The 26,381-nt window shown below is 48.8% G+C and overlaps 2 protein-coding genes across 2 annotated transcripts in view; one reads left to right on the forward strand and one right to left on the reverse strand.

Annotated features, from left to right (window-relative positions):
- Window positions 1-16,539: 16,539 nt before the first annotated feature.
- On the reverse strand, window positions 16,540-25,631 carry LOC125926184 (dehydrogenase/reductase SDR family member 7C-like). Its single transcript, XM_049635376.1, has 4 exons — window positions 25,340-25,631; window positions 23,286-23,378; window positions 18,539-18,694; window positions 16,540-17,021 (listed from the first exon to the last, which is right to left on the reverse strand). Exons 1-4 carry the CDS (start codon window positions 25,629-25,631, stop codon window positions 16,813-16,815), a joined length of 750 nt encoding a protein of 249 aa, XP_049491333.1. The 3' UTR covers window positions 16,540-16,812.
- Window positions 25,632-25,674: 43 nt separating this feature from the next.
- LOC125926185 (myosin-4-like) overlaps window positions 25,675-26,381 on the forward strand; it is an 18,902-nt gene continuing 18,195 nt past the window's right edge. Inside the window, 1 exon segment of the mRNA XM_049635378.1 lies at window positions 25,675-25,733. Coding sequence (XP_049491335.1) covers window positions 25,675-25,733 — 59 coding nt within the window.

The following is a 26,381-nucleotide window of genomic DNA, read 5'->3' on the forward strand; positions in this document are numbered from 1 at the left end:
CTCCCCCGTTCATGCTCTGTCTCTCTCTGTCCCAAAAATAAATAAAAAAAATAAATAAATAAAATAAAATAAAATAAAATAAAAAAAAAAAGAAGAGCGAAGTTGGCCCAGTTGGGCGGGGCTCGGTGTAACGGCTCCGCTCTCCCCTGGATGGCGCTGCTAGCCTATCAGGGTGGATGGTTGTGGTGCTCATCAGTACGCATGCACATGCGCGGGAGCGGTGAAAAATGACGCCACCCAGCCACCCAGTTCTCCCGGATCAGCAGTCGCGCACCGGTCCTCCGTCTTCAGCTCTCGTCCACTCCCCGCTTTTTCCCTCTCCGTGACCAGGCCCCAGGCAGTACCTCTCTCCCGAGTTTTGTCTCAGACGCGGCTGTTTTCCCCGGCCCCTTGCTTCCGAAGGACGGCGGCTTTCACCCGCTCCGCCCCTCTGCCGGAGGGTCTCACTGATCAATGGCCGAATGAGCAATGGTGGAGTGTCGGCTGCACCCAGGAACGCCCGCTGGACTCTGTTGTCGCCGGTGCCCCGAGACTGCGGCCAGGGGCCAGTCCACACCCCAAAAAGATCGCGAGACAGTGCGGCCTCAGCGTTTCAGGGACCGTGGAAAATCGCAACACACATCTGGCACCAGGCTTCGCCCTCAACCACCTTGCCCCAGCCCCAGAGAGTGTGGCCGCCTTCCGGGATCTGCTGGGACCAGGTGGCTTCAACAGTCTCTACCAAATGTCCTTCCGGCAGTGGAACCGCTTTTCCCCGTGTGGCCAGAGAACCTCCCGGTCCCCACTCTGTTCCCGGGGATTCGCCCTTCCCACCAGAGCATCACCAGGTAGGGAGCTGCGGGGTTGCAGCCTTTGCGCTTCCCTTGTTTACAGTCTTAATGCAAACCCTCTCCTTTCTCCTTTCTCCCTTTTCGGTTTAGTCCCTGCGGCCGTTTCCAATTTTCCACATTCTCTCCAGCTGCTTTTGGGGAGGGGTGCTTTTCCCGCCTTCTCCCCCACCCCCCCGCCCCAGTCTCCATCTTCTCTCCGACTGCCTAAGAGGTTCCCTACCTTCCACGGCTTTTTGCTCCCCAAATTCACCTCTCCGTGCCACATACCTGCTGAATTCTGTGGCTCAGGTTGTGAAGATTGTTGTGTTAATCCTCCCATCAGTTTTCTAGGTGTGTAGGATGGTTTAGTGTTGGCCTGGCTGGATTTCATGGACGCGAGGCACAAAAAACTTCCATGCTGTTCCGCCATCTTGGCTCCTCCCCACATGATTATTTCTGTTCGTGGTGATGACAACTAAAACCTAGACTCTTAGCAGCTTTGGAGTATGGCCATCTAGAATCACTATGCTGTGTGTTAGATGTCCTGGACTTATCTGCTAGTTACAAGTTTGTACTTTTGTACTTGTGTTCTCTTTTAATGAAAGCGTTTGGAGCTTTTGGGGCACCTGGGTGGTTCAGTCGGTTGGGAGTCCAACTTGGGCTCAGGTCATGACTTCGTGGTCCGTGAGTTCGAGCCCCGCGTGGGGCTCTGTGCTGACTGCTCGGAGCCTGGAGCCTGCTTCACATTCTGTGTTTCCCTCTCTCTCTGCCCCTCCCCTGCTCATGCTCTGTCTCTCTCTCTTGCAAAAATAAACATTAAAAAAAAGAGAGAGAGAGATTCTTGCAACTAGAGGGGTCCTTCTAGCTCTGGTAATTCTTTGTACTGGAAAGTGGTTCTGGAGCCAGACTTTCTGGAGTCAATGACCAGATCCATTATTTACTAGATTTGCAATTTGGGCACATTCCTCCTCTGTCGAACGAGGTTAGGGGCAGAACCCACCTCGCTGAGTTATTGTAAGGATCATATATGTATTTGAAATATTCACGATGGCTCCTCACACATAAAAATGCTCAATCGGTGTTTGTTTTTTATCATGTCTATTATCTTCTCATCGAGGCGGGCTTTGTAAGGGAAGGGAACAGGACGAAGGAAGTAGTTCACCTGCGAACAGGTCATGAGTGGAGAAGGTTCTGTTGTGGTGAGGACACAGGAAGCATTTGATTTTCCCTTAAAATCGAGAGAGCTCTACTCTTCAGCTCTGGTATATTTCCCCCATCAGGAGCCTGGGACATTTTCTTTGCCTTCCTCCGCTTGGTCCCCGATCTTGTCGCTGTGCGCGTCAGTCAGTGTCCGATCGGGAGACAGACACCACACGGGAATTTGGGCAAGTTTAATATAAAGAAGTATATACTCTGTTAACTAGAACATGATTGCAGGAACTGGCTGGCTCGTGAGGAGTAAAGAGAACAGGACTAGCAGTTACCAGAAGCAGCCCCCACCCCCAGGACGAAGGTAGAGCATTCAAGCAAGAGCCCCCACCTCCCTAGGGCTGAGGCACGTGCCTAGATGGAGCACAAGGGTGGCCCAGGGAAGGGTGGAGGTGTTGTCCGTATAGTGTTGCACTGGCAACATTTTCGGGGCACCTGCCCTCGAGGGTTGGGGAGAGCTGCCCTCGGGAGCTGTCCCCCAGGAGCACACCCGTGCAATCCCCCGGAGGGGAGGCTGGGGAAGGCGCCGGCTGCTGGGGGCTGCTGGCTACCACCCATACTGGGCACGAGGAAGTCATTCTTCCAGTCCAGCCCGCCATGTTGCCTGGGAGTTGACCCGGAACTGCCAGGCACAGAAACATTTTGCGCACGTCCACAGAGGTGGGGGTAGGACATTTTATTTTATTTTAAAGTTTATTTATTTTGAGAGGGAGAGAGTGCACACATGGGGAAGGGGCAGAGAGAGAAGGAGAGAGAGAGAATCTCAAGCAGGCTCTGCACTGACAGCACGGACCTGGACGCGGGGCTCGAACCCACAAACTTGAGATCGTGGCCTGAGCCACGGTCAAGAGCCGGATGCTTAACAGACTGAGCCACGCAGGCGCCCCGGGGGCAGAATATGTTAAACTTTAATTTGCAAATCCACCATGTGGTTTTGTAAAGACAAAAGCAGGTAGGATCTCCTCTTAGCATTTTCTTATAGGTAAATTTATAGTCTCGAGGGGCTTTGTACTATTTGATCATAAAGGAACAAGAAACCATTGGGAACAGACAGAAAAGAGCACTAAGTTGGAAGTAATACAACCAGGGTGGGCAGGGCAAAGACCCACGTTTTGGAAGCCACCCCTCCTCCCTCAACCTCCCCGGTTCCCAAACACAGAGTCCCTCTGGCATGGCCCCTGACCTTTGACCGGCTCTCTTCCTGGAACGTACTTTTCCTTTTCCTCCTGGCAAATTTCCACACACCCTTCAAGTCTCCATTCACCCATCACCTCACCTGGGAAGCCCTCCTGAAACCCCGGCCGGCAGCGTGGCACCTCTTTTTCTGGAGCTGCCTCTGAGTCGATCCCAGGCGGCCGGGGAAGAGAGAGCACCCCCTCCCGCCCTGCAGAGGCCAGCCTGAGTTCTCTGCAGGCCCAAGGCTTCCAGTCTCTTTTCACTTTCCGGGCGGTGAGAACGGCCCTACAGCCCAACCCCTGCACTGGATCCCACTGGGGACCGAGCTCCCTGCCGCCTCCACCTGGGCTGCAAGGAGGCTGAGCGCAGCTGTGGGCTACTTTGAAAAATCCAGAAGCATGTTCCGGGCGATGGAAACCTTTCTATGGTCCCTGACATGCCAAATGGAGCCGGCTCTCAGGCTTAAAGTGGTGTCTTGGAAAAGGGCACATGGTCTTGGGAAAACCTGTCTCTTCCTATACAGTCGGTTGATATGTGTCTCTACACCCAGCCACATACAGTCAGAACATCCTGGGATGCTTTCCTGACTTGAGCTTGGACTGGGCACTTTTCATCAATATGGGCTACATTCTCACAATACCATGGGAAACATACTTATTTGATTTGTACAGCGAGGCAATGTGTTATTTGGGGAGGGGGAGAATCTTAGATTTGAAATCGGAGGGGCTAGGTGAGACACTTTCTGGTTATGTGAGTTTTGACCTCTTTAGGTGGTTCTAAAGAAGGATTTCATGTCCTCGCTGGTTGTTTTGCTTACCTGAGATCCTTGCACAAGAGCGTGGTGGGACCTCACGTAACAGCCCCACTGTCCTTTGGAGCCAGAGTGTTCTACGGGCAACCATATCGAAACACAATGCTCATGCACTTTGACAAAGATAAGTGAATTAAATGTACTTTTCATAAAGAAAACACCAAATAAGCAAGGGTTGGATGGTGACTGGGTATCTTAACCAGAGCCTCGTCTTAGTGGGTTTAGCTGGACGGCCCCTCTCAGCTTACTCCTCAGCAGAGTAAGAATAGATGAGCATTTTGTCCTCTGCAGAAGGGCAGCTGAGCATTTTGGGGATTGATCTTATTGATGATGGCTGAGGTCCAAGGTACGCACTCACCTAATAACTCACTTCAAGCATTTGTTTGTTTGTTTGTTTTTTAGAGGATTGACTAAGCCTTTCTCAGGATGTAAGAACTGTTTTGAGCTAGTTACTTAAGCAAGTTTCACATGATTGGAGGATTATCTGTCACCTGCCCGTTTATCTGTCTCTTTTGTTTACAATGATTTCCAAATGTGAGTTTTTAAAAATACAGTGAAAGTCGGATGCATCACCTCCCTACAACAGAATGAGTTATTTTCCCTTGACTACGCATTGTCTTCATTCCCCGTGAAAATAGGCTCTCTCTCGAGACACCCTTTAAACTACCTGGGCGTGTCTCCACAACACAAGAATACAGTCAGAAAGGAGAAAATGCAAACTTAACCAGTTCCTTATTTTGCATGGAACTGAGTAATTGGCTGGTTCAGTAGTGGGTGTCCGTGAAGTGTATTTGCCATTTATGTGTCATTCTTCAAGTGTCCATCTGCTTGCTTTGGATGTGGCTGTCCAGGGATGGTGTGGGTTTACACACTTGTGCTCTCAGCAGATGTGATCGTCTTCAAAGCAAGGGGCAATAATGGTGGGTGTTGGTGAACTTAAAGAGCAACACACAGGGCATAGTCTTGTAACACCCTGGAGGGTGACGGGACCTAAGTCAGGGAGCTAGTTAGGGCCATAATTCGGACGAGGGAACAAGAATTAAGTGATCTCCTGTAGTCCCCTGTAGCAATAACTCAACAACCCCACCAACAGGGTTTTGGACATCTAGTTCAGTGGCCTTTCCACAAATGTGTGTGAAAGTCTTCCCAAAAGTGTAGGGTTGTGTGTCAATGTAAGATGCAAATACCCTGCACCAAAACGGTCTCTGAACTGTATTTGTGGTACAAAGCAATCGTCTGACAAACGACACAACAGAAAATTCTAGCCATGGGAAGCTGGGTTCAAAAGGATTGATTTTGGTGCACTCAAGCCCTTCTCCCTTATGGTCATTTGTAGACTGTGTGGTCTTTGACTTTCCAGGGGAGATCAGAGATAAGGGTGCCCAGAGGGGGCACTGAGGGTTAGAGTTGTATCCTTTCTCTTTCCAGAATCAGAAGACTGATCACAGTAATAGCCCTCCATCAGAACCTCCTTGGCCCACTAGCTCCCTTCACCACTTGGTCATCTTTGGGGGCTACCTGAGGCCATGTCAGGTCTTAACTTGTTGTGATGCTCCATAGGAGGAAGGCAAGGTGCCTGGATAGAGGGAAGGAACATACAAAACTTTCCTGTCCAGTGCATATTGGAAGAAAGGCTAATTCAATATTTGCAGTAACCCTTATTGATTCCATGTTATTCCAACAATTTATTTTCTTGTCCAAATCTCTTCTAACTCTTGGTAGCCTACTTGTCAGTCAACGACCTCGAACTCAAAGGAGTTGTAAATGGGTGGTAAGAAGACCATTGGGGGAAATAATGGCCAAATAGTGTTTTAATATGATTTTCCTCTAATTCATCTTCAAAAACATGCTGAGGTACAATGGATAGCAAGCAAAAATCAAAATAACTGTTTTCAAACATGGAAGTAATAGAAGAACTAGGAGAAAATACAGTGACGAGCATCTGGGGAAGTCTAACAGAACAAGAAATGGAGGAAGAAATACCATAGGGAAAAGACAAGTATTTGATTATACACAGATTTTAAACTTTCTTTACGTAAGAAGAAAGCGGAAAAAACCAATTGGGAGATACCTATAAAGCTCTCTACCTCTATCTCTCTACATATATAGACAAACTCAACATTTAATATACGAAATGCAGTTTTATAAATAATAGGCAAATAGTAAAATAGGGAAGGGCAGGAACAAAAAGTACATAAAATAAATGGAATTGGCTACAAACACAAAAATGTTTGAAGCAAGTGGTATATTCCCAACTGGCAAAGATAGAAAGCAATCGAATGACCTTGGTTGTACATAAGTGTGGAATCACTATATTGTACACCTGACACTAATATTACATGGTATGTTACCTATCTGGAATTTAAATAAAAACTTAAAAAATGACTTTGGGGAAAGTTAAGAAAAGACAGATTATGACCAGAATTTTGACACATTTACTGCTGGGAGTGAAAATTGACCGAGCTTTTTTATAAAATGGTATGATGTGACAAAAGTCTTTAAAATATTTGTGGCCTATGGGGCACCTGGGTGGCTCAGTTCGTTAAGCATCAGACTCTTAGTTTTGGCTCAGGTTATGATCTCGCTGTTTGTGGGGTTGAGCCCCGCATGGGGCTCTATAAGAACAGCTTGGGATTCTTTCTCTCTCCCTCTCTGCCTCTCTCTCTCTCTCTCTCAAAATAAATGTTTAAAAATAAAATAAAGTAAAATAAACTATAAAATAAAATAAAATATAAAATAAAATAAACAAAATATTTGTGGCTGAGCATTTACACTTCTAGGAATCATTCCAGATCAGAGATGGGCTAATCCCTGGGAAAATGTTTATGATATATACTTTCAGGCGAATAAGACAGTTGACAAAATTATATGTATAATATGATTTCAATTATTATTAAAATGTAAATATTTTAAAGACCAGACTGGACAGATTTACTAAAAAAATGTTATCAATGGCTAGATCTGGATAGGTTTGGGGGGGATTTTTATTTTTTATGCTTTCTTTTTAAAAATTTTAAAAAATGTTTATTTGTTTTTGACAGGGAGAGACAGAGTACATGTAGGGAAGAGGCAGAGAGAGAGAATCATAGAATCCAAAGCAGGCTCTAGGCTCTGAGCTGTCAGCACAGAGCCCAACACGGGGCTTGAATCCCAGACTGTGACTCTGAGATCATGACTTGAGTGGAAGTCAGACACTTAACTGACTGAGCCACCCGGGCACCCCTATTATTTATGCTTTCCATTTTTTGTAAGTTTATTTATTTATTTTGAGAAGAAAGAGTTGGGGAGGGGCAGAGAGAGAGAGAGAATCCCAAGCAGTCTCTGTGCTGTCAGTGCAGAGCCCCACGCAGTGCTCGACCTCACGACTGTGAGATCATGACCTGAGCTGAGATCAAGAGTTGGATGCTTAACTGACAGAGCCACCCAGACGCCCCATATGCTTTCCAATTTTTAAAATATTTTTTTATATGGAGCCATCTGTTACTTACATAATAAAAATGTTGTTTGTTTGGTTTTTTTAAAGCAACTTGTTGCTGCAAATAGCAAAGGCACTAAAATGTAGCATATTTGCTTGGCAAATCAACCCTAGTGCTTTCCCGGGGTGGTGCCACGATTCTTATTGCAATTCTCATTCTTTTTTCCTTCGGTCTAGACCAGAACTATCTGTCAGAACTTTCTGCAGGGACAGAAATTTTATATATCTGTGCTGTCCAGTATGATACCCAGTAGCCACATGTGGCTCCTGAGCCCTTGAAATGTGACTGGTAGGACTTCGGAACTGAATCCTTAAGTTTATTTAATTTTAAAAGCTCCATGTGGCCGGTGGCTACATTTGTAGGTGAACGAGACATTTAAAAAGCTACCTGGTTATGTGTGTGTGTCCCCAGGATGTCGCGACGGTAAGCCCTTGTCCACCTGCATTGCGGTCTACACTGCCTCTTGGAGGGTGTTCTCCATTTCACTTTCAACACAGGATTCCCATTTCCACAGTCAGATCTAGGTCTCTTGCCTGAGCGATGCATTCTTATTTCTGACTTCGTGCTGGACATTTTCACATGGCTGTCCTATCAGCATCTCAGGCTCAATGTGTCTAGCTCTTAAGTCTTCCCTTCCCCCTGGAAAAATAACCCCTACTCTGTAAGTGGTAAAATCAATCTCTTGGGCACCTGGGTTGTCAGCCTTGGAGACTTCTTTTGTGCCCTGTTTCCAACCTCAAATATGTCCATCCCTTTGTGTCTACCTGTCATTCTCTCCATTTCCACTCTGAAGGCTTTAACCCCTTCTGCACAGAATACTCAGCTGCCAATTGGTCTCTCTGCACCTTTATTATATTTCCAAGAGCCAAATCCTGAATACACAATATATACACTTCCTAATATATCATCAATTCACATTCATTCCACAAACACCATAGAATACTTGGCATGTTCATGGCACCATGCCAGGTTCCAGGAGGGGTACTGAACATGGATGGGCTATATCTCCTGCCCACAAGGCACTTGCAGGTTAGTCTGTGATTTGCACCTTGAGCAAAATAAAATTGTCCACATGCCATAGCAGAAGCCTTCAGATGGGCTGTGAAAGTTCTAAGAAGGAAGAAATTACGCTGTTGAAGAAAATCCATGAAAATGCAGGTTTGAAGATTGATAACATGGGTGTAGCAGGAGGGACATTGTAGGAACCGTTGGGAAGGTTTCAAAGAAAGACAAGGAAAGCAGAGGTGGAACCAGTAAACTGAGAACTAGGTTCAAGATCCCCATGTCGCTGAAGAGCGGGTTTGAGGAGGGTAGGGGGAATGGGTGAGGTGGGAAGTATGGAACAATAGTGGAGTTCATCACTTGAACACGTCATTGATTGGAGACCAACTGTGCATCCCAAGGGACGAAGACAAAACCAACACGTGAAAAGTGAATGAAAATGTATTTTTCGTGCAGCATGGCTTCTGAACCCAGGCCGAGCACCTCCTACGCTTCTCAGCTGAAAAACAGCCACGTCGTCCAATGTCAGGACAAGCTGGCTGCTTGTGGTGTGTCGAACTTCCTGGAAAAAAATCATAGTACACTTAAAATGATCAACATTCTTTTGTGTGTGTGTGTGAGTTACTTGCAGGACTTTCCGAGGGAAAATTTGACAGTTTTCTTTTATTTGAACACAAGGTTTATGGTAGTTTCACGTGTTCATAATAAATTTGACAATTCTTAATGTTTGGAGTTTGGACTGGCTTTTCGAACATAACCTCTCTGTAAGATGTGATCCGCGGATGACCTAGCGATTGGGGCGAGGAGGGCAGAATTCAGAGTTTGAGATCTTAGAGTCATTTTCAGGTAAGAAGAAGATGACGTTGGTATTGATACGTCCCAAAATAATGGTGGAGATTTCATATTTAGCGTTCCTTCTGTGTACGAGTCATTGTGTTACTTGCTGGGATTTCAGGGGTGAATGAGACACTGTGACCTTCAGACAGGAGGTTTGCAGGGGATGTGCAGAGCAAGACCTCCTGATGGGGTGTAGGGGGCGTATTGTCACAGTTTAAGCCATCGTGCGACACTCGGGATGTTTCTGGAACAGACTAGCTTCTCTAGAGCAGTAGGTCCGCCTAAGGTGTTAATTAAATGCAAGTCTGCAAGAGAGGTCTGTGGGTGCCAAGATGGGCGAGGAGAAGCCATTGAATTCTTTGGATCAAGGAAGCAATATAATAAAAGCTGTACTTGAGGAAAATTTCTATCTTATTATCTATCATCTTTTTCTATTTTAGAAAACTGAGATAAATGAATCATAACCCAAAGCTAAATGAAAGATTTGGACCAGGTAATGAGTGTTCTTACTGGAGGCATTTGCTGATAGGGCAGAGGATCCCAAGTCCTAAAATCCTGGGGAAAGAGCTGGACTGGACAGAGGAGGGTGGTCACGGGCACAATGAAATACTTTGATGTTCTGACCCGCTGTTGCAAATCTGCAGCCGTTTCATTTTGCAACTGCCTCGTGGGAGCCCGGGAATGACCTCAGTCAGGATGTTCTCAAACATAATACAGCCAGCACATTAACCTGCCAAGGACTGGTTAATTTAAAAAACTTGATGGGTCATTTCACCTCTGAAGGAGCCCATAGATGGTTTTTGAAAGAACCAGAAGGAATCTGTTGGAAATTTTCTTGGCAGAGTCAGTCAGCAGTTCAGGTTAGAATTGTATTTGCTTTGAGCTGGAAGCCACGATGAAACCCATGTAATGGAGAGCATATGAAATGTAGTTTCCACTAGGTTATTAGGATAAGCAAGCGAGGGCTTGAAAACGATTCTAATTAAATCAAGAAAAGAGAGTGGAGAATTGTACCGGAAAATTAGAATCCTTTTGAAAACACAGTCAAGGGGGAATTCTAAAAATGAAACAAAACTACAGTATCAGAAGCTAAGAGCTCAGTAGGTGCATTTTTTAATGTTTATTTATTTTTGAGAGAGAGAGACAGAGACAGAGCCTGAGCAGGGGAGGGGCAGAGAGAGAGGGAGACACAGAATCCGAAGCAGGCTCCAGGCTCTGAGCTGTCAGCACAGAGCCCGACGCGGGGCTCGAACCCACAGACTGCGAGATCATGAGCTGAGCCGAAGTCAGATGCTCAACCAACTGAGCCATCCAGGTGCCCCTCAGTAGGTGTATTTAACAGCATAACGAATTTGGCAGACGACAAGTTGGGTAAATGCAAGTGCAGATCAATAGAAAATATCCCTGCAGTGAATAGACTTGAACACTCATTTCATGGAATGTCTTGCAGCAAAATAAAACAAAAGTACAAACTTCTAGGGATTTTTTTTTTTCCCAAGGAAGACATCCAGATGGCCAGTAGACACATGAACAGATGCTCAACATCGCTCATCATCAGGAAAACGCAAATCAAAAGCATAATGAAGTATGACTTCACACCTGTCAGAATGGCTAAAATCCAAAACACAAGAAACACCAAGTGCTGGCAAGGATGTGGAGAAAAAGAAACCCTCATGTACTATTGGTGGGAATGCAAATTGGCGTAGCCTCTGTGGAAACCAGTATGGAGGTTCCTCAAAAAATTAAAAATAGGACTACCATACGATTCAATAATTCCACTACTAGGTACTTACCAAAGAAAATGAGAACACTAACTCAAAAAGATATACGTACCCCTATATTTATTGCAGCATTATTTACAACAGCCAAGATATGGAAGGAATCCAAGTGTCCATCGACAGGTGAATGGGTAAAGATAATGTGGTATAGATGCACAATGGAATATTTCTCAGCCATAAAAAAGAATGAGATCTTGCCATTTGCGACAACATGGATGGAGCCTGAGGGTGTGATGCTAAGTGAAATAAGTCAGACAAAGGCAAATATCATATGATTTCACTTATATGTGGAATCTAAAAAACAAAACAAATGAACAAACAAAAAGCAGAAGCAGACACATAAATACAGGGAATAAACTGGCAGTTGCCAGAGAAGAGGGGTGGGGAAGCCTGAGGTACCCCCCCAGGTACCCCCCAAAAGTCTTATATCGAAGTGGATAAATAGCATATATTTTTAAATGTCTGTGAACAACTTTTTTTTTAAAGGAGCTTATTCTCAATAAACATAAAATCACCTATAAACAGCACCATAAATTTGCTTCTGATCTGTCATCCGTAGGCTTGTACATAGCTGTGATCCATATATAATTTTCTGCTGTAAGCCCCCGGAAGCAGTGAGATCTGAGGGCTTCCAAGGTGACTTTGCTTCCCTCTCTTTTCCGGTGGGAACGTTTGTCAGCACAGAGCATGAGTCGGGAGAGGAGAGGCCACCATAGGTCAGTGGTTCTCCGACTTCAGCGGGCGTCACCTGGGGTACCTGTTGCAACACGGATCACTGGGCCCTACCCCCCGGATTCCCATTCAGCGGATGTGGGGTGTGGCCTGAGATTTCATACTTCTAACAAAGTCCCAGATGCTGCTGCTGTTATGACGAGCACACTTGGATAACTACCATCGTAGTTTTACCGGGAGAGGTTCAATCTCTTCTCTTGGAAAACTCCCTCCCAGTATAGCCTTTCTATCTCAAGTCTAAGTGCTGAACTACCTAAGGGGCTCTTGGATCCTGAGTCCAGCATGCCATGACCCTAGCGGGGGACAGAAGCCGGGCAGTTTTCTTGCTCAACCTCAGAGAACATGAAGTGCCCTGTGTGTGTGTGTGTGTGTGTGTGTGTACGCCTTGCTTGCCCGGGAGTAGTAAATGTGCCATTTGAACCAAACGGGCAGGCTGCGGCTTTGTGGCTGACCTGAAAGAAATAGCCCCCTTTTAGTCACTAGAGACCAATTCAAATTTTCAGCCAGGTCAAATTCTTCAATAGCTTTCTTTTAAAGCATTTGTAGGAGAACACTTAGGTGGCCTGGTATTTTCAAATGATTTACGTTGTGGCCAGAGAAAGGGGGAGGAGGGCCTTTATGCATACACCAGGTAATTCATTATGTCAACCCTGGAAATACATCAGTGTCAGAAAAGAGACACTTGTTGAATCTACATGAGATGAGGTGGTCTTGAGCCCTCTCCCTGCGTGTTGGGCGGAATCCTAGGAGCAGCCATAGTTCTTTCACATTCTGACAGCTAGGCATTACCAAGCCAGGGCACAGGAACACAATGGGTCTGAGGCCCTCCCCTCTCCTCCAGGGTTTACACAATCGGGGGGCGGGGGGAGCTGGGGCAGAGTTCTTCTAACCAAGAAACCTCAGGTTTAAGTAATTCTTTAGATTTGGGAAGGTGGCTTCACATTCCGAATTACTCATGACTGATCAAAAGAAGGAAATATTCTAATGGCCCCACTTTCCTGATCATTCTCAGGTAGCCCAAAAGAAGAGAGGAAACAAAATCTTGTTCTGACCCAGAACTTGGTCAGATTCAGCTTGAGGACCCTTGTAGGAGCCAAGAGGGTAGCAGATATTTCTGACCAGTGAGGAGATTTGGGTGGGTGCGTGGGTGGGTGAAGGAAGCTTGTCAAACAGATTCTGGGACCTAAGATATCACAGATCTAAAGGACCATAACATTAGAAGGGGATTTGGAATACACCTTGTCCAAGCCAACCCATTCATAGCTATGAAAAGGGCATGATTATTTGTCTTGGCCACAGTCACTCACTGACAGATAAAATGTGATTCAGCAGAGAGACGACTATGACAGGTGTATATGGAGACTAGGAGAATGGAATTGAGGGTCAACCATTCTGATACTGAACCAAGAAAGAAAGGAAGAATATATCGAAAGCTTTTAAGAGGAGAATTTATTATCTTGGTCCAGGTCCCAAGAGTGGCATCATGTAAGGACAGAAATCTGATAGGGCTCAAGACATTTTGCTGTCCATTGCTGGCTTACTTTATCCATAGCTTGATGGAGGCACAGATGAATTTGGCAGACATTTTTTCCCCTTTAACAAATAATGAGCTGCAGGGTGTCTGGGTGGCTCCATCGGTTCAGCGTCTGACTTTGGCTCAGGTCATGATCTCATGGTTTGTGGGTTCAAGCCCCGCATTGGGCTCTGTGCTGACAGCTTGGAGCCTGGATTTGGCTTCAGATTCTGTGTCTTCCACTCTCTCTGTTCCTCCCCTGCTCGTGCTCTCTCTTGCTCTCAAAAACAAGGAGGAAACAAGGAGGAGGGGGGACTCTGATTAGACACTATTTCATTTTTGATGACATACAGAAGTAGTCGTTCTCTGGGCTCCATAAGCACACCTGCAAGATGCTTGTGTCCCCTTGAGAGATTGGCCTCATTTCCTCTGGTTCTTGACTTTCCCCAGAGGAGCCTCACAGATTTCCTCCGGTCATTGACTAGAATTGGGTCCATTGATTAGGACCCAGGCTGGAAACAGATGTGCACTCAAATGAGGTGTATTCATGGTCTTGGGCTGCTCTCATAAATCCCCACAAACTGGGGGGCTTCAAACAACAGAAGTGGATTGTCTCACAGTTCAGAGGTCGTGTTGTAGGGGACAGCTCTTCCTTCCTTGCCTCCTCTAAGCTCCTGGAAGTTCCCTGCAACCCCTGGGCTCCGTGGCTTGCAGCCGTGGCATTCTGGTCTCTGTTTTGGCCATTACATGGCATGGTCTCTGTGTGTCTGTCTTCACACGGCTCTACTCTTAGAAGGACAACAATCGCATTGAATTTGGGGTCCAACCTCCCCGAGGGTGACCTCATGTTAACCAGTTACATCTGCAGTGACCCTATTTTCAAATAAGGACACATTTCTAAGGTCCTAGGACTAGGGGTTACTAAGCATACTAAGGGTTAGGATTTCAACACATCTTTTTATGGAGAACCACAAATCTCCCCATAACATGGGTATTGAGGTGGGTTTCACGAAGGAATTATAGAGGCTCAGAGAAGTGCCCAGATGTCAACAGGTCTCGCCAGGGCGTGTGGTCACTTTTTCTCTCTGCTTCCTTATGCTTTCCTGCTTTTCCCCGATTTGTGACATTTTGTAGACACTCGGGGGAAGGTGGGGGAAACCCAGAAACCCCCCTCCATCTCTCCTAGCAAGGAGTGGTGAGGGCTGCTTCCAGTCTGCAATGTCACTCCGTGACTCTGTGACTCAGTCCAGTCCCCTCAACGTCCCCAGGTTGCCCTGAGTGTGTCACAGCATGGTCACGCTGAGTTTTCTCAACTGTGGATTTGTCAGCCCTGCCAGTGAGCCAAGGTTAATGGCAAGTCCAAACGGGGTCATAGAGAGGAACGCTCATCGGAGACTGAACTGCATGTGATTTTGTGGGGTTACACCTGTCCTGTGTGGGGAGTAGGTGGAGAGAAGGTAGATGTAAAAATGGGTTTGCAGCCAGAGCGACACCTGGTGGCCATTCTACACATTGCATGACACTTCTGCAATTTTTTCCCCGTTTCAACTAAGGGTTGTGGGTTTTCCTTTGCTAGGTGGTGAGATGCCCCATCGTGAGAGGGCAGCAGAGACCAAGTAGGCACAGGGACATCTGAAAGGCAATAGGGGGCATCCAGCCAGAGGGATACCAAAGCACATGGGCAGGAAATTCAACTTCGGGATACTTGGGGTGCTGGCCATTCAGTCCTGCTGAGGCTGTGTCCTCCTGTATGGTCCCGGCCTCCTCACCTGTGGGGCAGTCAGTGGGCAGGGGGACACTAGAGCAAACCCACTAACATGGGATGTCCTTCTTCCTGCCCCCTTGATCCAAGTAACTTCTTTTGGGGAGTTGCAGTATCTGAGGTCTGACCACCACCTGGCAGAGTCTTTATGACTTGGTGCCATGTGGACACTCCCTCCCTGTCCATCCTGTCCCCACCTGCCCTTTCACCAAAAGATGGCCCCCTCTGTCCCATTCCAGAGAACTCCCCTGAGAGGAGGCAGAACCCCTAAAAGGAGCAGGTCAGGAACCACACAGCCCGGGTCTGGGTTGTGGCCAAGCTTGGCCTGGAGCCCAGCTCTGACGTGTCCCAGGACCGGCCGCCCGTAGCCCTGTCTCCAGCCCTTCCTGTCCCAAAGCTGCATCTCTGTCTCTGGCCACCAGTCAGGTTTTGGGCATTTCCTGTTGCTGTCGTGCCCCCACGCCCCACCGGCGCCCACTGGTTCTAGCCTGAGCATCACTATAGCACCTGTCTCCCCACTGATAGTAATACCCCCCGCCAAAGACAGAAGGCTATCTTGCTGACCCTCGGCCTGCCCTGCCTGCTGCTTAGCTCACCCTCCTACATTCTGACACATCTTGACCACCAGCGTCATCCCGGGGTGGGCCGGGTCCCGTGGTGATCACATGAACCTGGCCATTTTGCTCTCGAGATTAAGATTTATACGTGTGCATATGAATACGGTACATATGCCGATTTTGTAAGTGGCTTGGATTCAGGCTGGAAATTTGAGCCCTTTTTCACCCATAAGTATGAGAACAGTTCGAATCAGTAGTTTGAATCAGTAGTTACAATATGAGTGCCAAAAACCATACCCTGTACTTTCCAAGATCCCAAGAATCATTCGCTGTTGGGCGTAAAAAAAACTAAAATCAGAGAGATGCCCACCAATAACGAGAGGCAGTTTGAAGTGAATTTTGCTTTGAGAACACATGATAAAGGTAGATAGCTCCCGGGGCACCTTAGAGTCAACTGAGAAATATTCTAAGAACAGCTGGGCCCGGGGCCTCCTCAGACCAGTTAATTCCAGGGACGAGGCTGATTCTGATGTTCTGCAAGCCTGGGAGCCGCTAGCCGTGTGTGGCTGCTGAAATTCACATTAATTCAAGTGAGATAAAATTTAGAGCTCATACTCTCCATTGCACAGGCCGTATTTCCAGTACTCAATGGCCGTATGTGGCTAGTGGCTGCCACACTGGACAATGTGGCTTATAGACTATGTCCACCATCACAGAAAGTTCCGTGTGGCTGCCCTAGAGGGTTGCCGAGTCCTGCTTCTGTTGTTGGAGGCTGACAAGGGCAGGTCAGTCCTGTATAAAATGCAGGTGGTTTTCTAGGTTCCTGAGCAGGTGGATGGCCATATGTGTGTGTGTGTGTGTGTGTCTGTGTGTGTGTCTGTGGGGGTCAGACCCATTATGGCTCCTGTTGTCCTACTTGCTGTCACCCTGCAGAGAAGCTTCTGGAAGTATGTCCTGGGAATGTTGAGGGCCTGTAAGTGGCTGAGCTGGCATCCAAGCCATCCTCACTGGGATGAAGAAAATCTCCCATAGGTGGGTGTGGGTTAGGGGGATATGGCTTGTGTTGGGCCCCAGCGTTAAGAGGACAGAGGACCAGCACTTGCCAGGAAAGCCTTTATTCCCATCGAGGGGACCCACATAGCCTCTGCGGTTAGCTCTCCTCTGGGACATTGAGTTTCTCCTTCACCCCACAGGCCACCACGGCGAAAAAGAACTCGGGGAAGAAGGTGCGGATGTACATGGCGGCCTTGGGGATGGGGTTGGCCATGAAGACCTCTTGTTTTTTCCGTCTCACGGTGCGCATCACCTCCTCCGCTACGTCCACAGGGTGCACCCCGTAGGTCAGCTTCCTGAAAAAGACTGAAAAGCCCCCAGTAGGGGCAGGGGTTATGGCCCCTGATGCCCAAAGAGAGGGAAGCATGGGCTGGGCCTGGGGTTGTGGGTTCCCCAACCAGCTCCGCCCTCTGCTGGTTGTGAGGCCCTGGGGGGGCTGACTCTTGACCCCCTGAGCCTCAGCTTCTTCATCCGTAAAGTGGGCATAGTTTCCTGCCCTATTAATTTTTAGGGTGGTTATGAGTCATTGCAGGGATGAGAAAGAGCTTAATTGAGAAAGAAGGTACCAGGGACGCCTGGGTGGCTCAGTCGGTTGAGCGTCCGACTTCGATCAGGTCATGATCTCATGGTTTGTGGGTTCCAGCCCCTCGTGGGGCTCTGTGCTGACAGCTAGGAGCCTGGAGCCTGCTTCAGATTCTGTGTTTCCCTTGCTCTCTGCCCCTCCCCCACTTGCATTCTGTCTCTCTCTGTCTCTTAAAAATAAATACTAACACAAATTTAAAAAGAAAGAAGGTGCCAGATGAATTAAGGAGCTGTTGTTGACAACTGTTGCAAAGCCATGCTTATCAAGAACCTCCTGGGACCGTTTGCCCACATCTTGGTTCATCTTGATTCCTTAATGTAGACAGAGCCTTGGGCAGGACGTAGCAGCTCTCTGTTTAGAGCATTCTAGAATAGCAGTAATAATATGGTATGTTTACAGAGTGCTTGCTTTGTGCTGGTTGCTGTTGTAAACCATTTATGGGCCTTCAGTCCTCCCAGTGCCTCCGCAAGGCAGGTATTACCACAGTCCTCAATTTCATAAATTTTTTTTTTTATTTTACATTTATTTATTTTTGAGAGACAGAGTGAGACAGAGCACAAATGGGGGAGGGGCATAGAGAGAGGGGGAGACACAGTATCCAAAGCAGGCTCCGGGCTCTGAGTTGTCGGCACAGAGCCCGGCGCGGGGCTCGAACCCACAAACCGTGAGATCATGACCTGAGGTGAAGTCGGATGCTTAACTGACTGAGCCACCCAGGTGCTCCTACAATCCTCAGTTTCTTAAAGGGAAAGCTGAGGCACAGAGATCAAGGGACCCGCCCGCGTTCGAACACTGAATGCATACCAGACACAAGCTTCAAGTGTAGGCAATCTGGTGCCAGACTCTCAGCCTCTACTCTGTGCCGCCTCCTAGGAAAAGGGGGGGGGGGAGTAGCAAGTTCTTAAAGGCCAAATCTGGCTCTTCCACAAGGGAAACTGAGGCCCAGAGACAGACAGTCACGTGTGCGAGGTCACAGAGCTGTGTGAGTGCCAGAGGCTAGCTGGGACTTGGTCTGCTGGTTGTGGGTTAGGATTCTTTCCACCTGGTGCCTCAGGACTTAAATTTGGGGTTCCCCTCCTGCTGTTAGCTGGGTGCAGGTCCCCACCACCTCTAGTCTCAGACTTCAGGAGCACCCACTCCCCTGCAGGCCCGGTGAAACCCGGCTGCCCCAGAGCACCCCCTCCCCCCACCGCCCCGTCCAGGTGCCCTCCCAGACCCCAGCTTCCCCCTGAAAGCTCACATTTCCACATGGAGGCTTCCCAGTTTCCTTGGCCTGGGTCAATGTGGTATGACCGGACGAAAGTGGGGCTCACCGTGCTGACGACTATGTCGTATTCTTCCACTTCGGCTCGGAGGCAGTCAAAGAAGCCTAGAGCCGCGTGCTTGGAGGCAGCATCTGAAAGAGAGACCGGGCAGGGGTGGGTGGGGGGGAGCAGCCCTGCTCCCCAGCAGGAGCAGTGGAGACAGAGGCCTGCGTGCACAATCCTAGAGGTCAGCTGGAAGGGGCCTCTGCTGTGGCCCTGCCCTGCCCCTCCCTTTGTAGATGAGGACAGACAGACCCCGTGAAATGGCAGACGGAGGCAGAGCTGGAATCGAGTCAGATGCTAAACCGATTGAGCCCACCCAGGTGTCCCAGTTTTCTTATCTTTAAGATGGGGATAATATCACTCTTGGCAAGTTGTTGTGACGGCCCAGGCACGAGTTCCCATTCCTTCCCAGTAAGGCTGGCACCTAGCGATTTCTCCAGAGTCCCAGGACCAGCTGGAGGTCTCAATGAGCCCGAAGCACAAGTCTCCCCTCCCACTTCCCGGCCTTTTCCTCCGAGGTCCTGTCCATCTGAGCCACTCACCAGATTCACTCCAAATGGTTGGGCCAAATGCTTGGGCTAACAAGAACCTTTCCAGGAATTCCAAAAAGAGTGGAGAAGACGCTCCTTAAAGCCTTGGGGAGTCAGAGCCCCATCTGGGGTATGATAACCCCCAACTTCCCATTTTGGGGGTGTCACCTGGAGGCTGAAACGGGCCGGGGGTGGGTGTACTGGGATCTCTGCCATCATGCTGATACCTACGGGATGCACGGTCCCCAGATGGCTCTTGCAAGCCACCGGCCCCCTCACCGTGCAGGGTGAAGAATGCAGGTGCCCTGGGGGGCTGGGGGGGCATGGGGCAAGGGAAAGTCGCGCTTGGTCTGCACTGGGCTCCGCCAACTATTGCCTCGAGAAGGTGGGCCCCGTGGCACCAGATCTATTATCGTTCAGGGAGCTGGAAATCCTGATTTTGACGGAAATGTCCTCGTATTCAAATAATTGAATACTGACCAATTCTGCACCTAATTCCAACACACGGGCTCTGGCCCACAGCACCAAGTCTCTGACACCAGCTGGGGCTCCTACGACCTAATTCTGACACTGTCTACCTGGAGATAAAGTCAGATCCCTCAGGGTAAGGGTTCTGTCCCATGACTGTCCCCTGTCCCCACTCAATTCAGACCAAGCATGAGTCCTGATGGTCACCTGTGCTTCTGACGGAGTGGCTGGAGATCGAAGCGTTCCAATGATCCCCTCCTCGAGACAGATTAACTTGTTAGAGCAGCTCATAGAACTCAGAGAAATGTTTTACTTAGCAGATCATGGGTTTATTATAAAAGGACATAACTCGGGGCACCTGGGTGGCTCAGTCAGTTAGGTGTCCGACTCTTGATTTGGGCTGAGGTCATGATCTCACAGTTCGTGAGTTTGAGCCCCGCATGGGGCTCTGAGCTGACGGCACGGAGCCTGCTTAGGATTCTCCCTCCCTCTCTCTCTGCCCCTCCCTGCCTCTCTCTCTCTCTCTCTCTCTCTCAAAAATAAATAAATAAACTTAAAAAAAAAAAAAAAGACCTAGCTCAGAACGGCCAGATGGAAGAGGTGTAGTGGGTGAGGTGTGTGGGAGTGGGTTCAGAGGTTCACACCCTCTCTGGGTGCACCACTCTCCCCGACTCCCCACGAGCTCTCCAACCTCGGAGCTCTCCAAAGCCGACCTTCTGGGATTTTACGGAGGCTTTGTTATAGGCACGATTGATTAAACCATGGGACTTTGGTGCTAGAAAAATCCCCTGATCCTCTCTGCTCCTCAGTGGTGGGGGCAGACTGGAAGCTCCCACCCCCTGATCACCTGGTTGGTGCCCCTGGCCAGCAGCACCCCCATCTTTAGGTGGCGTCCAAAAGTCACCTCATTAATGTAACAAGAGACACTGACCACTCATCACTTAGGGAATTCAAGGGTTTTTAAAGCTCTGTGCCAGAAATGGGATGAAGACCAAATATATATTTCTTATTATAAACCATCATATTACAACACTACATTGCTAATTAGAAAGAGGTTTGCCAGCATGCTGGCCAAAACCAAATGCCGTGGGGCTCCCGGGCTGCCCTTCCCTGGTTCATAAAATGAATTTCCGTACATCTGCTCGTTTGACCTCGTCTGGACCTGGGTGAGACTCGGTCTCCCTAATGGAATCTACTGAACGAAGAGAGACAGAGGCTATTATCCCCACTTAATGACGAGAGAAGAGCCCCATCAGGACTCCCCTCGTGGTTCACAGTCACTCCAACTCTGCCTGCATGAAAAGCTCATCATCGCCATTGGGACAGTTCATGCCAAAACCACAGCGAGATGCCACTTCATGCCACTAGCGCGGCTAGAATCAAACAGATGGATAATAGCAAGAGTTGTGATGGATTTAAGCAATTGTGATGGATTTTAGTATATCGAGATATACTCAAAACCACCAAATTGTATACTTCAAATGGGAGAACTGTATGGTCTGTAAGCTCTATGTCAATAGAGCTGTTACTTCCAAAGAAGGGTTATCAGCTTGCTGTTCATTCACTGACTTGTCAATTCCTCTGATCATTCAACAAGGAAGCTTCTCCTTGGGTGGGGCCCCGGGCGAGGAGCTGGAGGCAGAGGCGGGCTGGGTTATCTCTGCTGTGCTTCTGGGCTGAGCCTCAGAGCCCCGTCTCCCTACCCAGTGCTGTGGCATCAGGGATGCTACATTTCCTGTGGGTGTGGAAGGAGACCCACCACAGTCAGACGACCCGTCATGGTCAGATCTGGAGGAAGGAGAGAACTTGGGGCCTGCCCATGGTGGCCCCTCTGTAGTTTGTGACATTTATGTGGGAAACTCTGCACTCCTCCATTCCTCCGCTGCAGAGAAGCTGGACGTCAGAGAGCTGATGGGGGGGGGGGGGTGGAGAGCCTCACTAGACTGCCCCACCCTCAATGCCGTGTTTCAGAAATGTTCCAGAAAAACCCATGCACTGGCCCCATGTTTTTGGTTGGTGGCCAAAGGGTCTGTCCCAATACTGCAAATGTCATGTCCCTGCTGTCTGTGTCCCCAGCACCTGGCTTTAGGGCCTCGATTGCTGTTTGTTGAACGAATGAAGGCATAGATCAAGGGAAGTGAAAAGTCATCCGGTTCCTGGGAATAACATGCGTGGAGAGTTTACAAATCCGAGGAATAGTCGTGATGTTTATCAGTGGGTTGGAAAGAAAGGAAAATGAGGGACGTGGCCAAGACAGCTGTGTGTGAAGCAAACTCCATTCTTCTCTCCCTCCTGGGCCCACAGGTAGACAGGTGCTTCCCAGCGTCCCTGGCAGCTGGGTGTTAAGTGTGCACCTGAGTTCTCATCAGCAGGATATGAGCTGAGATGTTTGCTAGCTCCTGGCCTGGGGCTGTGGACCCTGGGCATGGCTCCCCAAGGCTCTCTGCCTTCTTCTCACAGCCAGAACCCAGACAAGGTGGGCACCAGCTTTGGCCATATGGGAAATGATGGCAAAGCAGTGATCTGGCACAACTCGGGGTCCCTGAGTGACAGTGAGGAGCCCGCTGTCCTGGGCTTAATCTAACTAGAACAGATGGGAAAAGAAAACTCTACTCGGGGGGGGGGGATATTATGAGCTGAATTGTATCCCCCACCACTCCCAGCTCGTACGTGGGAAGTCCTAATCCTGGTGTCTCAGAATGGGACTGGGTTTGAAGATACGGTGATTTACTTTAAATGAGGCCATCAGGACTGGTCCTCATCCGATCCAACTGGTGTCCTCAAAGAAGAGGAAATTTGGACACACAGAGAAGGACCTGAGGGATGTACAGAAGAGAAGCCATGTGAAGGGAGAAGGCGGCTGTCCGCAAGCTGAGGAGAGGGGCCTCAGGAGAAGCCAAACCCACCGACACCTTGACACTGGACCTCAGCCTCCAGAACCATCTTGCAGAAGCCCCTCGGTCTGTGGTGTTTCGTCACGGCAGCCAGAAGAGGCTCAGAGAGGAGACCCACCCAATTTTCTTTCCTCCCTCCCACCCTCTGCCCACCAGCCATTTACTGGGTTCTCATTTTGTGCAGGACGCTGTGGGCCATAGAGAAATGTATACGGTATGCGTCCTGCCCTCCAGCATCCTACCGCAAGGGAGGCGGACATCCCCCAGCTGGATCCCATGAATATATGCTGAGAAGTTCCCCTCTTCCCTGGAATTTTTAAAGGACACCTGCCTTTGGAATTTTCTCTTCACCTCTCCTTGGATTCTGCGCCTTTCACTTTCCCCTCCCTCCTCCTTCAGAACTTTCTGCCCTTTTCCCCTGTGTGATATGCGCCCTTCTCAGTTGTAACCTTTCCTGTCCTTACAGAGGAAGGATCACTTGAGCTGAGGCCATGTGCCCCTGCCAGGAGGGGGCCCTTCGTCCGGCCTTGATCGTGTTCAGCCAGGGCATGCCCTGACCACCTGTGGGATGTGAACTTCTGGGGGAGAGGGACCCAGTCACCTGCAAGCCATAGGTGCTCGAAAATAGGAACCGAAGGCATAAAAGAAAAGCCAATAGACCATTTCACATCCGGACACTTCCCTCCCCCACCCCCGCCTTATAACCGCATGCCTAGTGCGGGACATGACATCCGTGGTCTATTAAGACACATAACATATGGCCAAACGTTTTTGTCGTAGCAACTTACAAGCTGTACGGAATGGGATTCCAAACTTCCCTTGGATGTTATTCACTAACACGATCTGGCCTGTCCTCCGGGAGATCATGTCGGGGAGCAGGGCTAGAAAGCACAGGACAGAGTCACGGTTACGCATCGGAAACTGAGGCAGACAGCAGTGGGGAGACCCCTTCCCCAGACCCCTTTCATCACGCAGGACCCCACTACCTCCCCGGTCATTCGATTACCCCAAGACACAGGTGGGCAGGAGCAAGCACATCCCCTCTCCCATGTTTCCCAAGAGTGGGCTTGGCTCAACTGGTGATTGCGATTGCTGGGTGGTTTTCCATGACCCACCCATGTGCATGAAGGGACACGGATCTCAGTGGTGAGAAAGGTCATGGGTCATCCTATTTCAACCCAAGTCTTGCCTTCAGCAAGAAGGCTCATATTGGTCCTAATGTGTCTTCAACACCTCTCTTGCAGGTGCAAATCTTTCAACAAAGAGAGGACAGGCCTCAGCCCTGTGTCTTGGGAGAACCTACCACTTTGTTCTATTTTCAGGGTTCTCCTATTTTTTTTATTTTTTAAAATGTTTTTTGTTTATTTTTGGGAGAGAGAGAGAGAGAGAGAGAGAGTGCAAGCGGGGGAGGGGCTGAGAGAGAGGGAGACACAGACTCCGAAGAGGCTCCAGGCTCCGAGCTGTCAGCACAGAGCCCAATGCGGGGCTCGAACTCACGAACCGTGAGATCATGACCTGAGCCGGAGCCAGATGCTTAACCGACTGAGCCACCCAGGCGCCCCAGGGTTCTCCTATTTATTGAGAGAGAAAATGTTTTTTAATTTATGGTGATATTATGAAGACTTCCCCTGAAAAGAACTGATTTGAAAATGCAGAACTTTAGAGAATGAAATAAATAATAGTTACAGGTGGAATGGGGATATGGAAAAAAAAAAAAATCAAGAGACTCAACTTTCAGAATGGCCATTGACATCGAGCCCTTGCATGCCTCAGATGGGTAAACTGAGGCCCAGAGCTAGTGACTGGACTTCAGGTCTGTAAGCAAGTTAGAGGCTCAGCCAGGAAGATACACCAGCTCTGGATTTCCCCTTCCACTGTCTGCATCCTTCACTTCGATGCCAGTGAACCTTGAACTCTCAGAAGCACAGTGTATCCACAGGGGCTGGACTGGAGGAAACCATTATCTCTGGGGCATCATTTCAGAAGCTCTGGAAAGTCATCTTTCTGCTTCAGATAAGTTTCCCTTCATCTATCCTAGTGCCCCAGTCCCCGTGATCATGGGGACTGGGGCCATGGAGGAAGCAGTTCTAAGATCACGCTTCCTCAGCCAGGGAACCCCACATGCTAAATTCAGACAGTGTCCACTCATACATCCTCCCTTTTGGGATTCTGCTTTGATAAACTTTGGTGGGGGGATGGGGGGGGCAGGGCTTGTTGCTTCAACTCTTGGCTCTATTACGTGTCATCTCCAGCCCCAACCCCCCAGGATCCAGACCTGCATTTGACCTTTGGCTGTGAGATATCTCCACACAGGAGCTGCCATTTTACCCTCAAAAGGGTTTCTGTTCTCCTTGTTTCTGCAAAGGGATTGACACCATATTGGGTCTCTTGTAGTTTGGGATAAACCTTTCTCTTCTATATTTCTGAGGACAGAATCTCTACCCTTGACCAACTGTCATGGGTAGGGACAGATCAAGGGCAAGGGTGATATATGAAAATATATGCGAAGCATGAAGACCGTGGTCCAGTGATGTGGGATGAGATTGGTGGGAGAGCCGTGGACAAGAGTAAGAAGAAAGGGGATGAAGGGAGAGCTTAGATGGGGAGGGGGTTTCCCACAGAGGGAGGTTGAAATATACTAGTAAGATACTTCCCAAATCCCTTTTCTTTTATCAACATTTATCGTCAGAATGGTGAAAGCTTTCACCAAATTGGTAGGAGTTTTTCTGAGGGGGCTGGAGATTCCATCCACAGTTGGGTGACCGTCCGTCTGGCTATGTAACAGAGCCCTCCCTAGCAGCCGGTGGCCCCGAAATCTGCAGGAAGGTCAAACTCACGAGACCTTTGGTCAGTGTGATGGGTCCAAAGTAATTGGCATCCATGATCTTCTTGTCAAGCTCCAGAGAAATCTTATGGGCAGGCCCCTTCACCTTCATGCTGGCATTGTTGATGAGGATGTCCACACAGCCATAGCAGTCGAGGATCTCTTTGGCCACATCTGGAACACAGCTGACGTCTGAGAGGTCCAAGAGGACCAGCTTTGGGGTGAATGTCTGCTGAACCAATGAAAGAGTCAAGGCATGTGTGGGAATACCTTGGGGGCCCCCGCCCCCCTTTTGAAATTCAGAGCTCATGGAATGACCACAGGGGGAAAAAAATGAGGAGGAAAAAGCAGACATGACTCTGGGAGGAAAGAAGCTGATAGAGATTCCATTCTTGGGTAGAGGAGTCCAAAGGTGCAAATATGCAGTCATCAGTCTGAACTTTTGGCCAAGGGGCCAGAACTGATGAATCCAAACGAATACCACCCTTTACAGAGGAGGCCGTGCATGGATTCCAGTGGTGACATCCTTATAACATCTTAGGAGTTCCTTTTTGCAAATGGCTTGCCAAGCTCACTTACGAACCACAGGAGGATTTATCATAGTGCTTTTGTAGCTACATTTCGTTTTTGACCCAAATCTTACACACAACAGTTTTGGAGCAGCATCTGTGTGCCAGACCTAGACACTCACTGCCATCAAGACTCTCATGGTCTAGGGGCACCTGGGTGGCTCAGTCGGTTACGTGTCCGACTTCGGCTCGGGTCATGATCTCGCGGTTTGGGCGTTCGAGCCCCGCGTCGGGCTCTGTGCGGACAGCTCAGAGCCTGGAGCCTGCTTGGGATTCTGTGTCTCCTTCTCTCTCTGACACTCTCCTGCTTGCACTCTGTCTCTCTTTCTCTCTCAAAAATAAACATTAGGGGCGCCTGGGTGGCGCAGTCGGTTAAGCGTCTGACTTCAGCCAGGTCACGATCTCGCGGTCCGTGAGTTCGAGCCCCGCGTCAGGCCCTGGGCTGATGGCTCGGAGCCTGGAGCCTGTTTCCGATTCTGTGTCTCCCTCTC

Source organism: Panthera uncia, chromosome E1 (genome assembly GCF_023721935.1).
Source record: "Panthera uncia isolate 11264 chromosome E1, Puncia_PCG_1.0, whole genome shotgun sequence".
Taxonomy (NCBI): domain Eukaryota; kingdom Metazoa; phylum Chordata; class Mammalia; order Carnivora; family Felidae; genus Panthera; species Panthera uncia.